The sequence below is a fragment of the Solanum pennellii genome, chromosome 8 (assembly GCF_001406875.1).
Source record: "Solanum pennellii chromosome 8, SPENNV200".
Lineage (NCBI taxonomy): Eukaryota > Viridiplantae > Streptophyta > Magnoliopsida > Solanales > Solanaceae > Solanum > Solanum pennellii.
The window spans coordinates 51,813,065-51,826,826 of NC_028644.1; the positions used below are offsets into that span (position 1 = coordinate 51,813,065).

The following is a 13,762-nucleotide window of genomic DNA, read 5'->3' on the forward strand; positions in this document are numbered from 1 at the left end:
GGAGTAAGAAAGAACACTTACTTTGGCTCTGTTCAACTCATGATTTACCAACTCTTATTCAATATATGCAGCTTAAAAGTAAATGCAATGTAAACAAAAAATCTGACTAAAACACGTTATAAACTCTGAATGTATACAAGTATACAAACAATATCTAAGATGGATGTTACAATACAAATAACTGATGTGTATGAAAATACAATAATTTTGTAGGAGCTTCCCTAACCGACAACCATCACTTAAGAGCTATAGTGATGATACAACATTACTCGGCCCACGCTGTCCAGCCATCCTATCCTTGCCAGAGAATAGGACCTGAACTGCCTAATGGATCCACTAGTAAACTGTGAGAAGGGTTCATCTAAAAGGTATGACCCTTTTCTACCCATGATGGCTACATGGTTTTCATGGAGACTTGAGTTAATATGAACTCGCATCCCCACATCGGTTCTCAATACTACCTCCCAAATATATACTGGCTCTTATTTTTATAAAAACATACTGAATATGTAGCTTTGAGATCAGTGCTCAAAATACTTAGCTCAAGGCTATCTTGGAAATCATAGTTTCCCTGCTTACTTCTTGTAGAAAGCTATAAATTTTTTCTGAAAACTTTCCCTAAGGCTCCTTGAAAATCAAAACTTCCTTACTATTTAATTGTTAAAACATTTTAAGTATCTCTTGGAATACTTAGTCCTCACCTTTGAAGAAAAAACTTCAACTTACTATTTGCGTAGCTTGAACTTGAGTCTTAAAACAAAGTTAAAATGTTTAAATAAGACCCTTGAAAACCTTTAAGGACTTTACTTTACTTTAACTTACCTCTTAGCTTTAGACTTGGCTCCTTAACTTCCTTGACTTTGACCTTAACTTTTCTTGAATTGAATTATGGATTCAAGGTTATGATTTGAGTTCTTTGATGATTTCTAGGTATTTAGAAATAATATGAAATAATTAGAATCATTGGAAGGTGTTAATGTACCTTGGAAGGACTTAAAAGGACTAAACTATGAAAACTGGACAAAAACAGCCGAGTTGGGCATACAAGTGGCACCCCACGCCAGCCTCAGTAGATTGAGGCTTGGTTCTGGCGCGCCGCGCCAGCTCTCTATTCACTGAGGCCATTTTCTGGCGCACTGCAGGCGCGACGTGCCTGATCCTTCCCAGATACGTCTGACGAATTTTTCAACTCGTTTTTCATCTCCAAAACTTTCTAGTTTTTTCACCTAACATCTGGAACTATAGATACTCTCAATAACCAACAAATTTAACTCAAAATTATGCAGAGAAACAAGAACTCAACCAACAATGGCAGCCAACAATATTTCAATCAACAAGAATTCAAAACTTTTCTTCAAACTTAACTTCTAACATGAAATCAACTCATAGATTGCTTAATTGAAAGAAAATAGTGTGTGGGTGAACGAACCCAACACAGAAATATCTCACATACCTCGATAGGGATCACCCTCGACGAATTCCACTAGCAAAACCATAGCGTTCTTAAAGAATTCTTGATCTTTCTCTTCTCTTCTCTCTTCTCCTCAAGCCCTAAGCGTTCTCAACCTTACCCTTACTAAAATCCGGATTGGACTTTTCTCTGTCCAACAACCCAACTTTTGAAGGACATATCTCCTTATACGACATCAAAAATGTGCAAACTCGACTCCGTTGGAAATATATTCGCGAGATCTTTCCAACGATATAAAAAACTCTCTCTAAATATTCCTGAGCTGAGAGTTATGACCGTTTGAAAATGGCCAAAACTCACTTTTTTTTAAAAAATTAGGAAATTTTCCAGATTTCCCTATTTATTTGAAAAAATGATTATTCTTGGTTTCTTAGCTTATTATTAGTTAGTTCAAGGTACGAGATGTTACAATATTTCCTCCTGGAAACATTCATCCTCGAATGAGAACTCCTTCACTAAGCTAAGGGTTTTAACATCGTTTAAGCACTCAACAACAAAAGCAAATAACAACCTGCTTATGCATAGTCTTATAAGCGCTAAGAATAGAATTTAATACCTTGATATGCATTCTCTCCGGATTCAAAGAGATGGGGATATATCTTTTTCATATCTTCATCAGTTTCCCAAGTCTCTTCCTCAACGAATTGGTTCATCCAAAGAACCTTGACTAATGCAACTTCCTTTGTCCTCAACTTGCAAACTTGACAATTAGAAATTTGAATCAGAACTTTTTCGTAGGATAATCTATCCTTAATATCAACATTCTCGGTTGGTACAATCAATGAAGGATCACCCAAGCACCTTTTCAACATATGAATATGGTATACCGGATGAACCACCATTAATTCTTGGGGTAGCTTCAACTCATAAGCCACATTGCCAACTCTCTTGAAGATTCTGTAAGGACCAATATACCGGGGAGTAAGTTTTTCCTTCTTACGAAACCTCACAACACCTTTCATGGGTGAGAGCTTTAGGTACACCCAATCATCCATCGTAAACTCTAACGGCCTTCTCCTAACATCTGTGTAGGACTTTTGGCGACTCTATGCCATTTCCAATCTTTCTTGAATTACTTTCACCTTCTTCATAGCCTGGTGAAATAGATTTAGTCATATCATCCCTACTTCACCAACTTCAAACCACCCAATAGGAGATCTGCATCTTCCCCTATAAAGATTTTCAGATGGATCCATTTGGATGCTCAAATGGCAACTGATTTTATAAGCGAACTCAATGAGAGTTATGTGATCATCCCAATTCCTTTGAAATCAATCACACAAGATCTCAACATATCTTATAAGATCTGGATAATACGCTTTGCTTGTCCATTTAACTGAGGATGAAAAACAGTGCTTAAGTTCACCTTTGAACCCAAACCTTTCTAGAAAAAGTTTCAAAATTGTGCAGTAAATTGTGCACCTCTATCTGAAATAATGAAGACCATAAATCCATGAAGTCTCACCACCTTTTGAAGGTACAACTTAGCATAGTCCTCGACCGAATAAGTAGTCTTTACCAGCAAGAAATGGGCTGACTTTGTCGTTTTGCCGACAATAACCCAAAAAGAATCATGCTGCCTGCGAGATCTTGGCAAGCCTGTGATAAAGTCCATGTTAATCATCTCCCACTTTCATTCTGGAAGTACTATAGTCTGAGACGAACCTCCAGAACTTTGGTGCTCTACTTTCACTTGTTGGCAATTTGGGCACTTGGCAACAAACTCAACAATTTTTTTCTTCATGCCTTCCCACCAATTTACCTCTCTTAAATGGCGGTACATCTTGGTGGAACCCGGATAAATGGAATATCTGGAGTTACGAGCCTCTTCCAAGATCCTCTCTTTAAGTCCATCCACCCTAGGTACCATCAATCTACCTTGGTACTTCAGTACACCATCTCCCTCCTGTTCAAAATCCAATATCTTTTCTTGTGAGAATTTGCCTTCAAGTCAAAAAAAGGGGTTTTGGTCTTTTTTTCTCTTTCACCTCTGACACTAGTGATGATTCGGCCCCATTAGTCACCACTATCCCTTTTTTTTGGAATCCATAAGTCTGACTCTCAGACGTGCGAGTATGTGCACATCTATAGCTAACTCCCTCTTTTCATTTCCAACATGGGCGTTACTCCTCATGGATAACCTACTTAAGGCATCATCAACTAAATTAGTCTTACATTGGTGGTAAAGAATACTCATATCGTAACCCTTGAGTAATTCTAACCACCTTTTTGTCTGAGATTTAGCTCATTCTGAGTGAACACATATTGGAGGCTTTTGTGATTAGTGAATATGTCAACATGAACACCAAACAAGTAGTGAAGCCATATCTTCAAAGTAAACACTACCGTAACCAATTCTAATTCATGAGTTAGATAATTCTTCTCATGAACCTTTAACTGTCTAGATGCATAAGTTGTAACCTTGCCATTCTGCATCAACACACAGCCCAAACCAAATCTCGATGCATCACAGTACACCAAAAAACCTTAAGTACCCTATGGTAAGGTCAAAACTAAAGTAGTAGTTAATATCTTTTTCAATTCTTGAAACATTTTTTCACAAGCTTCAGACCATCGAAACTTAATTGTCTTCTGAGTTAGCTTGTTCAAACGAGACGATACAGATGAAAAACCTTCAATAAACCTCCTATAATAGCCAGCCAAACCCTTGAAACTCCGTATATCTATTGGAAATGTGGGTCTAGGCCAACTTTGAACTGCTTTTATCTTTTGGGTATCAAGTCTAATCCCATCACCGAAAACAATGTGGCCCAAGAATGCCACGGACATAAGCCGAAACTCACACTTGGAGAACTTGGCATATAATTACTTATCTTTCAAAGTCTGCCGAACAATATTGATGTGACAAGCATGATCTTTTTCATTCCTTGAATAAACCAGTATGTCATCAATGAAGACAATGACAAACAGATCTAAGTAAGGTTTGAAGACTCTGTTCATAAAATCCATAAATGTTGTCGGTGCATTCGTCAAATCAAAAGACATAATCAGAAACTCATAGTGCCCATACCTAGTTCTAAAAGTTGTCTTTGGAATATCACATTCCCTAACTTTTAACTGATGGTAGCCCGATCTTAGATCGATTTTCGAGAAGCAAGAAGCAACCTAAAGTTGATCAAAAGAATCATCTGTCCTGGGAAAAGGATAGTTATTCTTGATGGTCACTTTATTCAATTGGTGGTAATCTATACACATCGTAAGAGAACCATCTTTCTTTCTCACAAATAAGACCGAAGCGCCCCAAGGGGAGACACTTGGTCTAATAAAGCCCTTTTCCGACAAATCTTTCAATTCTTCTTTTAATTTTTGCTTTACCAGTTCTTCACACTCTTCCTTCTAATTGGTTGATCTAATGATTCTTTTTGTAAGCTTCACTTGTTGCGTCTTCGCTTAGTCACAAGAATCCAACCTTCATCGGCATCTATATCAGCTTGAGATTTTTATTTTTCCAATGAAGCTCCTTCATGCATTCAGAGATACATATTTGGGCTGGATCGACTGAGCCAAATGTGATGGAGATTTGGTTAGAAATACTTTCTCATCACCAAGGACAATATTCTTTTCTCTAACTAATCATATCACTCTATCTTTGAAGACATAACATTTTTCAAGAGGATGACTCACAAGTTTATGATACTTGTAATAATTTGGGTCATCAGCTTTCCCAACATTATCAGGTCGCTTCATCTCCAAAAACTCAATGAGCTTTAACGCAAGCAAAACATCAGAAATGTTAGAATCCAAGAAGCGGTATTTCTTTTCTTGCATCTCCCTTAGGATGAAATTTTGGTTCGAACATGCTTGAAAATTCATTCTCACATTTTGCTTTATGCCCTATTCGTAGTAAACTTCGCAGGCGACACATTAACATTTATGGATTCTTTGTTGTCACTCATGGGCACAAATTTGCTACATCTCTTGGGCTCGTGCTTGCTCTTCCTTTGCGAGGATCGTGGACAAAATTCATATCTTTCCCAGCAGTTGACATGCTCAACTCTACATCATGAGTACGAGTAGCTAGATCTTCGAATGACTTTGGACTTATTCCTTGTAAGATATAAAGAAGCTCCTAGTGCATCCCTTGAATACACATTTCTATCGCTGAAGCTTTACTAAGCCTATCCTTCCAATTCAGGCTCGTGTTCCTCCACCTATTTATGAAATCTATGACCGGTTCATCCTTTCTTTGGCGAGTATTCGTGATTTATACCATACTTACTGTACGCCTTGTGTTGTAGAAGTGATTGAGAAACTCGTGATCTAGTTGTTCCCAACTATCGATAGAATTGGGCTCGAGATCCGTATAACAATCAAAGACATTTCCCTTAAAAGAGTGGACAAAATACTTGACAAGGTGGTATCCATAGGTCCTAACATTATGACATGTCTCCACAAAGTGTGCAACATATTTCTTTGGATTCCCTTTACCGTCGAATTGTTGAAACTTAGGAGGTTGATAACCAACAGGCATTCCGAAGCTATCAATTCTCGCAGTCTATGGTTTGACATACATATGAAAGGACTTGGTGGAGACTTTATACTTATCTTTGATAGTTCCTTTAATGAACTCCTTCAAGCGATCAAGTGGGATCATTCCTTTAGAAGAAAGTGTCATCTCATTAACAAGCAGTGCTTTCTTCGAGGTTCTCCAATCTCTTGAACGTCAACACATTTTTTGGGTGCATGATTCACTTCTCCATCTAAAAGTTCTTCCATTCAATCCATCAACTTATCAATTCTAGACTCTTGGTATTGTACATGATTTGTCAATTCTTCAACCAACTTTGTCAGATTTGCGAGTTGTTCCTCAGCGGAAGAAGCACCAGTCACCATTGTTTACATGATCATTGGAGATGTAGGAGAGTAGCATGGATTATTGAGTAAGTTGATCTTCAGTGGAATCACGTTAAGTGATGCAGGTGGAGATGATTCATTTGTTGAATCATAGTTCTTCTTTGTGGTTGAGTTCTTGGAACCAGATTGCTCAAGTAGTGATAAGGTCTTCTTGATCTTTTCAGCAAAATTGATTTCCCCTTCTAAAGCATTTGTGGAGGAAGTTGATCCTTTTAGAGTCACAGACCTAAAACTGGAGTTGACGCGGACGACACTTGAAGTGTTTGTAACCTAGCATAGGAGCTTTGCTCCTCGTAACAGCTCCAAAACTTCCATAGGGAACACCCAGAATGTCTTCAACTTCAGTAGAGAGCTTGGAGCTAGTGCTCCTAGAGGCAATTGATTGAGAGTTGATCTTCATGGAAGTCATCTCGATATTCTTTAATGTTTAAAAAGTTGAGATGAGAGGTAGAGATTGTCCAACTAGGCGTGCTAGAATTTGTACATAGTAAAATTCGCATCGAGAAAACAATAATCAAGAACAGAAAATTATAGACACAACTACTTTATTATTTCAAGTGCGAGTATTACAATCTCTATATCCTCCACAATTCACCTTTTCAAATATAACTCAAGGGATCTTAGCTTGATCTTGAACTTGAGATTTATCTTGATCTTGATCTCGCCCTTGGATTTGATCTTGATTTGAACTTTATCTTGAATTTTATCTTGAACTTATCTTGATCATGAACTTGAACTTTATCTTTATCTAGACTTCTAGTTGAATCCAAGGGCTTCGAGCTTGATCTTTAATCCGGCGGTCTTGATCTTGATCGTTCTTGAAACTTGAATGCTTGAATTCTGAACTCTTGAACTTGTAGAGAAATCTGCAGCTTTTGATCCACGAGCATTCTCTAGATTCTTGTTAAAATTCTTGACCCTCTGTTCTGAATTTTGAGACCCCTATTTATAGTTTTAGAAATGAGGAGTTGCGATTGGAATAAGACTCCCTTCGGCCAGTCAGATTTAAGTGACATGACATGTGGGCTTTATGGAGCAGACTTTAATTAAATTCATATTTATTGAATTTAAATAATTAATTTAATTATATTAATACATATATATTTATAAATTTAATACAATCTGAATTGTTCAATAAATTTATATTTAAATAAATTTAAATGCTACAACGTGAAAAAGGAAAAAATTGTGGGTGATTGTTTAGAGGGATGTATCCGAACAAGTAAAAGAAATTGAAGAAAAGAGAGATTTTTGAAATAGAAAATAAGAGTAAAAAAAAGTGTAGTTACATAATTTTTCCTAAATTAAATAGTGATTTTTAAAGTACGAATAACACTCCCAATAATTTAAATACAAAACTAAAAAAAAATAAAAAATAAAAAAAAGGAAGGAGGTGAGGTGTACTATTGGGTATTTTGCCCCACACTTTCTTTTTCTTGTACCAAACTTTTAAGGCGTTAAACTATAGCCTCGCTCTCCTTTTGTGATTATTGTTCTTCACCAATGCTGAAAATTTATGGTGTTGTATATCCATTCTAGTTTGACTACTTCAAGATTTGAATTCGTTTGAGCCTTCAATGATTGTGAAGAAATATATGCACACAACCTGATCGATGAAATAAGAAATATATGCACACAACCTGATCGATGAAATACCTCAGTGGATGAGTATGTTGAATTTTCGATGAGGTTGGGTTTTTAGGCGTCCCTATTGTCAGAAGAAGAAAACAAATCCGTTGCTGGTTGTTTAAAGTGTATCTTTCATGGTAACTTTAAGTTGATCTTACAATGGGAATGCGTAGCGTGAGGAGGAACCTTATACCTCGAGCTAAGATGTTGACAGCCAAGATTAGTGGGGTGATGTGGTTTCATCACTGCTCAGAGGAATTCCAGGACGAGTCTTTGTCTTCCGAATGGTACGAGAAAGCTTTCTCAAAATTAACAAAATTGAACCTTTTGCTGAAAAATGTGGACTTAGTTGATGGGAAGTTAGTAAATGTTAGTGATCACTCAAGAGTGTATGATGAAAGTTTGGAACAAAAGTTATCTTATTTTAAATCACTGGCTAGGACCTTTATTGGGTGTCCATCGATGCAAGAAATGATGAATAAGAATGTGGCGCAAGCATTAGCTGATGTACAATGTGATCAGCCTGTCTGTTTCAGTAAAGATAGCGAGAGGGAATCAATTACAGTTGATTCCCTTGCAAAAATTTCAAACTTCCTGAATGTTTCTGCACAACAAAGGAAGCTTGTCAGGCAATCAATATGTGCACAGGTTACAAAGTACCCCGTATGGACAGGGACAGTTGAGGAGATATTGAATGGACTGAAATCTAATATTGATTTTCTAAATTGTAGATGTCCGAATAAAGATATTAGAATGGCGCAACAAATAGTTACAACTTGTCAAATGTATTTAGAGAATGCAACTTCTTATGACCCTGAATCCACTTCATGGATGCGCATCGCACCTGCAAAAGGTGTGGAGTCACCTGCTTCCCATAAGTGGGAAGGTGTTCTTGAAATGTTCGGCGACCTTATTGATTGTTTGAGTGAAGAGAAAAGATTAACTTCGGAGGTAAAGAAGCTTGAGGTCATGAAAGAGGGGCTTCATCAGATTAAGGATGTTTTCATAGACAAAAACATTGGATTTAAGGAAGCTCGCTATCAGGAGAGTTTAGTGCATAAAAAGTTGACTAAGACATTGGGACACTCATCACGGTGTGCGTTCACACTTCTTCTTTATTATCTTTATGGCAGCATCTGGGATGTTGATATTGAAGTATGTGGAGGGCTTTATCCAATTGGTCGTGGGGATAAGTTTCGTCTGTGCATGGGAAAGATCCTAACGTCTGATGAGCAGAATATGCTGCAGAGCGGGGTAAAGCAGCTAAGCAGAGCTCTGGGGCTTTTCAAGTTTGTATGGGAAACAGCAGGAATGAAAGGCGACCTTGAAGTACAAGGCCATCTGTGGTGCATTGGTGCCAAGTATAAGTCATTTACCTATAGAAACAATATGTTCTTGCTGCATTCTATAAGTTGCTGATGTACTGACAGGGAAAGCTAGAAATGTGGAAGATGCATTCATCAATGTGTATAGTAGGTTAGTATGTAACAACTTTTTGCTGCCATTAAAATGCATCTCTACTCATATCATTCCCAATATGTTACTTATGATGGGGAAACTTTGTCTGAGTAACAAGACAATTATTACGTCATTTGTTTGTTACAAATGGTCTACTCAGACACTCTTATCTCATAAACTGTTTTTTCTATTCAAGTTGTAACCTATTGCCTTTGATGTTCTTCCCTTTAACTTCAACTAGCACAGGGTGGCATCAGTCACTTCTTGATTACAATAATTAAGAAAGAAGACTTGTTGACATGTTCCACCAAGTTTTGGTAATTTTGTGATGTTGCTCAATTCTGAAGTTAGTTGACTTAGCTAGTGTTATTTCCTTTGCTGCTTGTGACGAGGACTCAATTATCTACCCATTTATATATTTGAAGTTTTAAAAAAATATTGTGAATCTCAGGCTGTTCCACGAGCCTAAAAGATGATGTGATAGGGTACATCAATTATGTTTACAAGGTGAAATTCCATAGTATAACTTGCGCCCCAGTTAATTTCCCATATCAAGCAGAAAAGAGTCCTGGGCACCAATAACTAAAATGGTAATTGGTAGGGCATGATGATGAATGTCATAGTGTCCTTTAATATGTTGTTTATTGTTGCACTTTCACTTGGAAATTATTTTTGAACAATATATATTTAGTTCACAGAAATCGTAGACAGTAAAAACAAAGGAAATGCATAAGAATGCAACAACAACAAAAGAACAACCACATACTCGGTGAAATTCCACAAGTGGGTTCTGGGGAGGGTGGGATATGTTATTCTTACAATAACTTGTATTTATGAAGTTAATGAACAGAAACAGAAACAAGATGAAGCAGAAAGAATTTAAAATACAAGAATTAATCCGAGTCCACAGAAACTACTGTGTGTCCTTAAGAAATTTAATCCCCTCACTGTACCCAAGGTTATGGATTAATTTTTCCCAAGATAAAACGGATTAAACCTGTTAAAGAAATAGCGGTACCTCAAACTTCTTTAACTTCAACGAACTGAAGAACAGCAACAAGTCACACAGACTCAGTCGATCGACACTTTGATTTTATTTTGAGAGAAAAAATAAATGCAGAGAAAGAAAAATTTTCAGTGTTTTTAAAAAATCAAAAATTGACTTCCTTTTATAGCCATTTTCAGCAAGGAACATGTCTGTTCAGTGAAATCTGTTCAGACCCATTTTATCCATAAAGTTGTGTCTTTTGGAAAAAATAACAACTTTTCGAAAAAATGTGTCTGTTAGGAAAAATAACTACNAACAAATCTTTACACAAACTGTTTCTGATTTAACGATAAAGTTTTTATGTTCTTTTAATCGTTAATCGAATGAATTTTAAAAATTCAAGCAGAGTAGAAAACCATAAAGGTTTTAATCTCCAGAAACCTCAAATACAGAAACTGTTAAATTTCTTAAGATTGTTATTCTTACAATAACTTGTATTTATGAAGTTAATGAACAGAAACAGAAACAAGATGAAGCAGAAAGAATTTAAAATACAAGAATTAATCCGAGTCCACAGAAACTACTGTGTGTCCTTAAGAAATTTAATCCCCTCACTGTACCCAAGGTTATGGATTAATTTCTCCCAAGATAAAACGGATTAAACCTGTTAAAGAAATAGCGGTACCTCAAACTTCTTTAACTTCAACGAACTGAAGAACAGCAACAAGTCACACAGACTCAGTCGATCGACACTTTGATTTTATTTTGAGAGAAAAAATAAATGCAGAGAAAGAAAAATTTTCAGTGTTTTTAAAAAATCAAAAATTGACTTCCTTTTATAGCCATTTTCAGCAAGGAACATGTCTGTTCAGTGAAATCTGTTCAGGCCCATTTTATCCATAAAGTTGTGTCTTTTGGAAAAAATAACAACTTTTCGAAAAAATGTGTCTGTTAGGAAAAATAACTACTTTTTGGAAAGTAACGACTTTTCGGAAAAATAAAAACTTTTCGGAATGTTACCGTTACCCGCAAATTTATAAGAGATAATATTAACATGATTTATTTGATTTAACAAAAACTGATTAAATAAATTTTGTCCAAAAAATTTATCAATCAATCACTTGCCAAATCCAAATCCAAATCCAAATCCAAATCCAAAGCCGAGCCGAGCGAGCGACGACGACAACGGCGCGAGGGGGCATCTTCTTCTTATCTCTTTTAAGAAGTAATGGAAGTGTTTCCTTCTATAAGGACAACAATTTCCATTTCTTTTGCCGATACGGGAGAAATGACTTTTCATTTGCATTTTGCAAATGACTTTTCATTTTCCTCCAAAGTAGTTCCCTCACTTTTCATATTCTCTCTTTTCTTTTCCCATTCACACTTGCTAAAACCCAACAATCCCCCACATGAATGGGGAAGGCTATTGTTAAAACATATGCATGAAAAAACTTGTGTGTCTTGTAGGTAAAGGTTAATCGCATCTGGATAAGTAGGTTTCCCTTTAAACTTTCCGTAGTGAACATATATCGGATATACTCGGTCAATCGGTAGATTTGATATCTTTGAACCGTCGAGCTTTGGTGTATACCTAGACAACATATGTCACACAATCAACCCTTGAACTGTTCTTAGTTCTCATTGTTTTGTTCGTTTCAGCCATGAACACATCTTGGATAGTAAGTGCTTAAAGAACTGGCCTTACCGGATTCTCCTTGAAGCGGCTTACACTTCACACTTACATAGGTGATTTCTAAATGTGTTATCCCATAGATACACCATTTGATATTCCCTGTATCAAACTTAGAAACCATTAAAAAGTCCTTATGTCTTTATCCTGGTTACTAAACATTGTCTCATCATGAGAATGGACCATAAAATAATAATAATAATTTTATTATATTTTTTATTTGACAATGTTGAACCGTCATCAATGACTTTGTTTTATCTCCTTGAACCTATATCTTGGGATCTCCAGTCTTCTAGGTAGAGTTACCGCCACGATGACTTGTTCTCGGTCATAGTCCCATTCCCGTCGATGATTTGTAAGTGGATCCGACACATTATCTTTTGACTTCACATAGTCAATTGTGATAATTCCACTAGAGAGTAGTTGTCTCACAGAGTTATGTCTTCGTCTTATGTGACGAGACTTGCCGTTATACATAATGCTTCCAGCCCTTCCTATTGCAGCTTGACTATCACAATGTATGCATATAAGGGCCATTGGTTTGGGCCAAAATGGAATATCTTCTAAGAAATTCCGGAGCCATTCAGCTTCTTCACCTGCCTTGTCTAAAGCAATGAATTCAGACTCCATTGTAGAGCAAGCTATACATGTTTGTTTGGATGATTTCCAAGATATTGCTCCTCCACCAATAGTAAAAACGTATCCACTTGTGGATTTTGTTTCAGTTGACCCAGTAATCCATTTTGAATCACTATATCCTTCAAGAACGGTTGGATATCTGTTGTAATGTAAAGCATAGTTTTGAGTGTCATCTAAGTATCCCAAAACTCTCTTCATTGCCAACCAATGATTATGATTAGGATTACTTGTGTATCGACTCAGTTTACTGATAGCGCAAGCTATGTCTGGTCGTGTACAATTCATGACATACATTAAGCTTCCCAATACGCTAGCATAGTCCAATTGAGACTGACTTTCGCCTTTATTCTTTGCAAGATGAAGATTTACATCAATTGGAGTCTTTGCCCTTTTAAAATTCAAAAATTTGAATTTTTCAAGTATCTTTTGAATATAATGAGTTTGAGACAATGCTAGACCGTTAGGAGTTTTAAGAATTTTAATTCCTAATATCACATCAGCAACTCCTAAATCTTTCATATCAAACTTACTAGCAAGCATACGCTTTGTAGCTTTTATATTAGCAATGTCTTTGCTCATTATAAGCATATCATCTACATATAGGCATAAAATAACTTCCTGATTTGGAGTATCTTTAATGTAAACACATTTATCACATTCATTGATCTTAAATCCATTTGACAACATGGTTTGATCAAACTTTGCATGCCATTGTTTTGGTGCTTGTTTTAGCCCATAAAGTGACTTAATAAGTTTGCACACTTTCTTTTCTTTACCAGGAACTACAAAACCCTCAGGCTGTTCTATGTAAATTTCCTCTTCAAGCTCTCCATTTAAGAAGGCTGTTTTCACATCCATTTGATGAATTTCAAGACCGTATACTGCAGCTAGTGCAATTAACATCCGAATTGATGTAATCCTAGTCACTGGTGAGTATGTGTCAAAATAATCAAGACCTTCTTTTTGTCTAAAACCTTTGACAACAAGTCTTGCTTTATATTTGTCAATAGTT

The 13,762-nt window shown here is 36.4% G+C and overlaps 2 protein-coding genes across 2 annotated transcripts; one reads left to right on the forward strand and one right to left on the reverse strand.

Moving 5' to 3' along the window:
- Positions 1 to 2,007: 2,007 nt before the first annotated feature.
- On the reverse strand, positions 2,008 to 2,466 carry LOC114078433. Its single transcript, XM_027919298.1, has one exon. The coding sequence runs from the start codon at positions 2,464 to 2,466 to the stop codon at positions 2,008 to 2,010; it is 459 nt and encodes a 152-aa protein (XP_027775099.1).
- A 5,226-nt stretch (positions 2,467 to 7,692) lies between these two features.
- On the forward strand, positions 7,693 to 9,738 carry LOC107027349. The gene has a single exon (XM_015228526.2). The coding sequence runs from the start codon at positions 8,135 to 8,137 to the stop codon at positions 9,392 to 9,394; it is 1,260 nt and encodes a 419-aa protein (XP_015084012.1). The 5' UTR covers positions 7,693 to 8,134; the 3' UTR covers positions 9,395 to 9,738.
- The last annotated feature ends 4,024 nt before the right edge of the window (positions 9,739 to 13,762 follow it).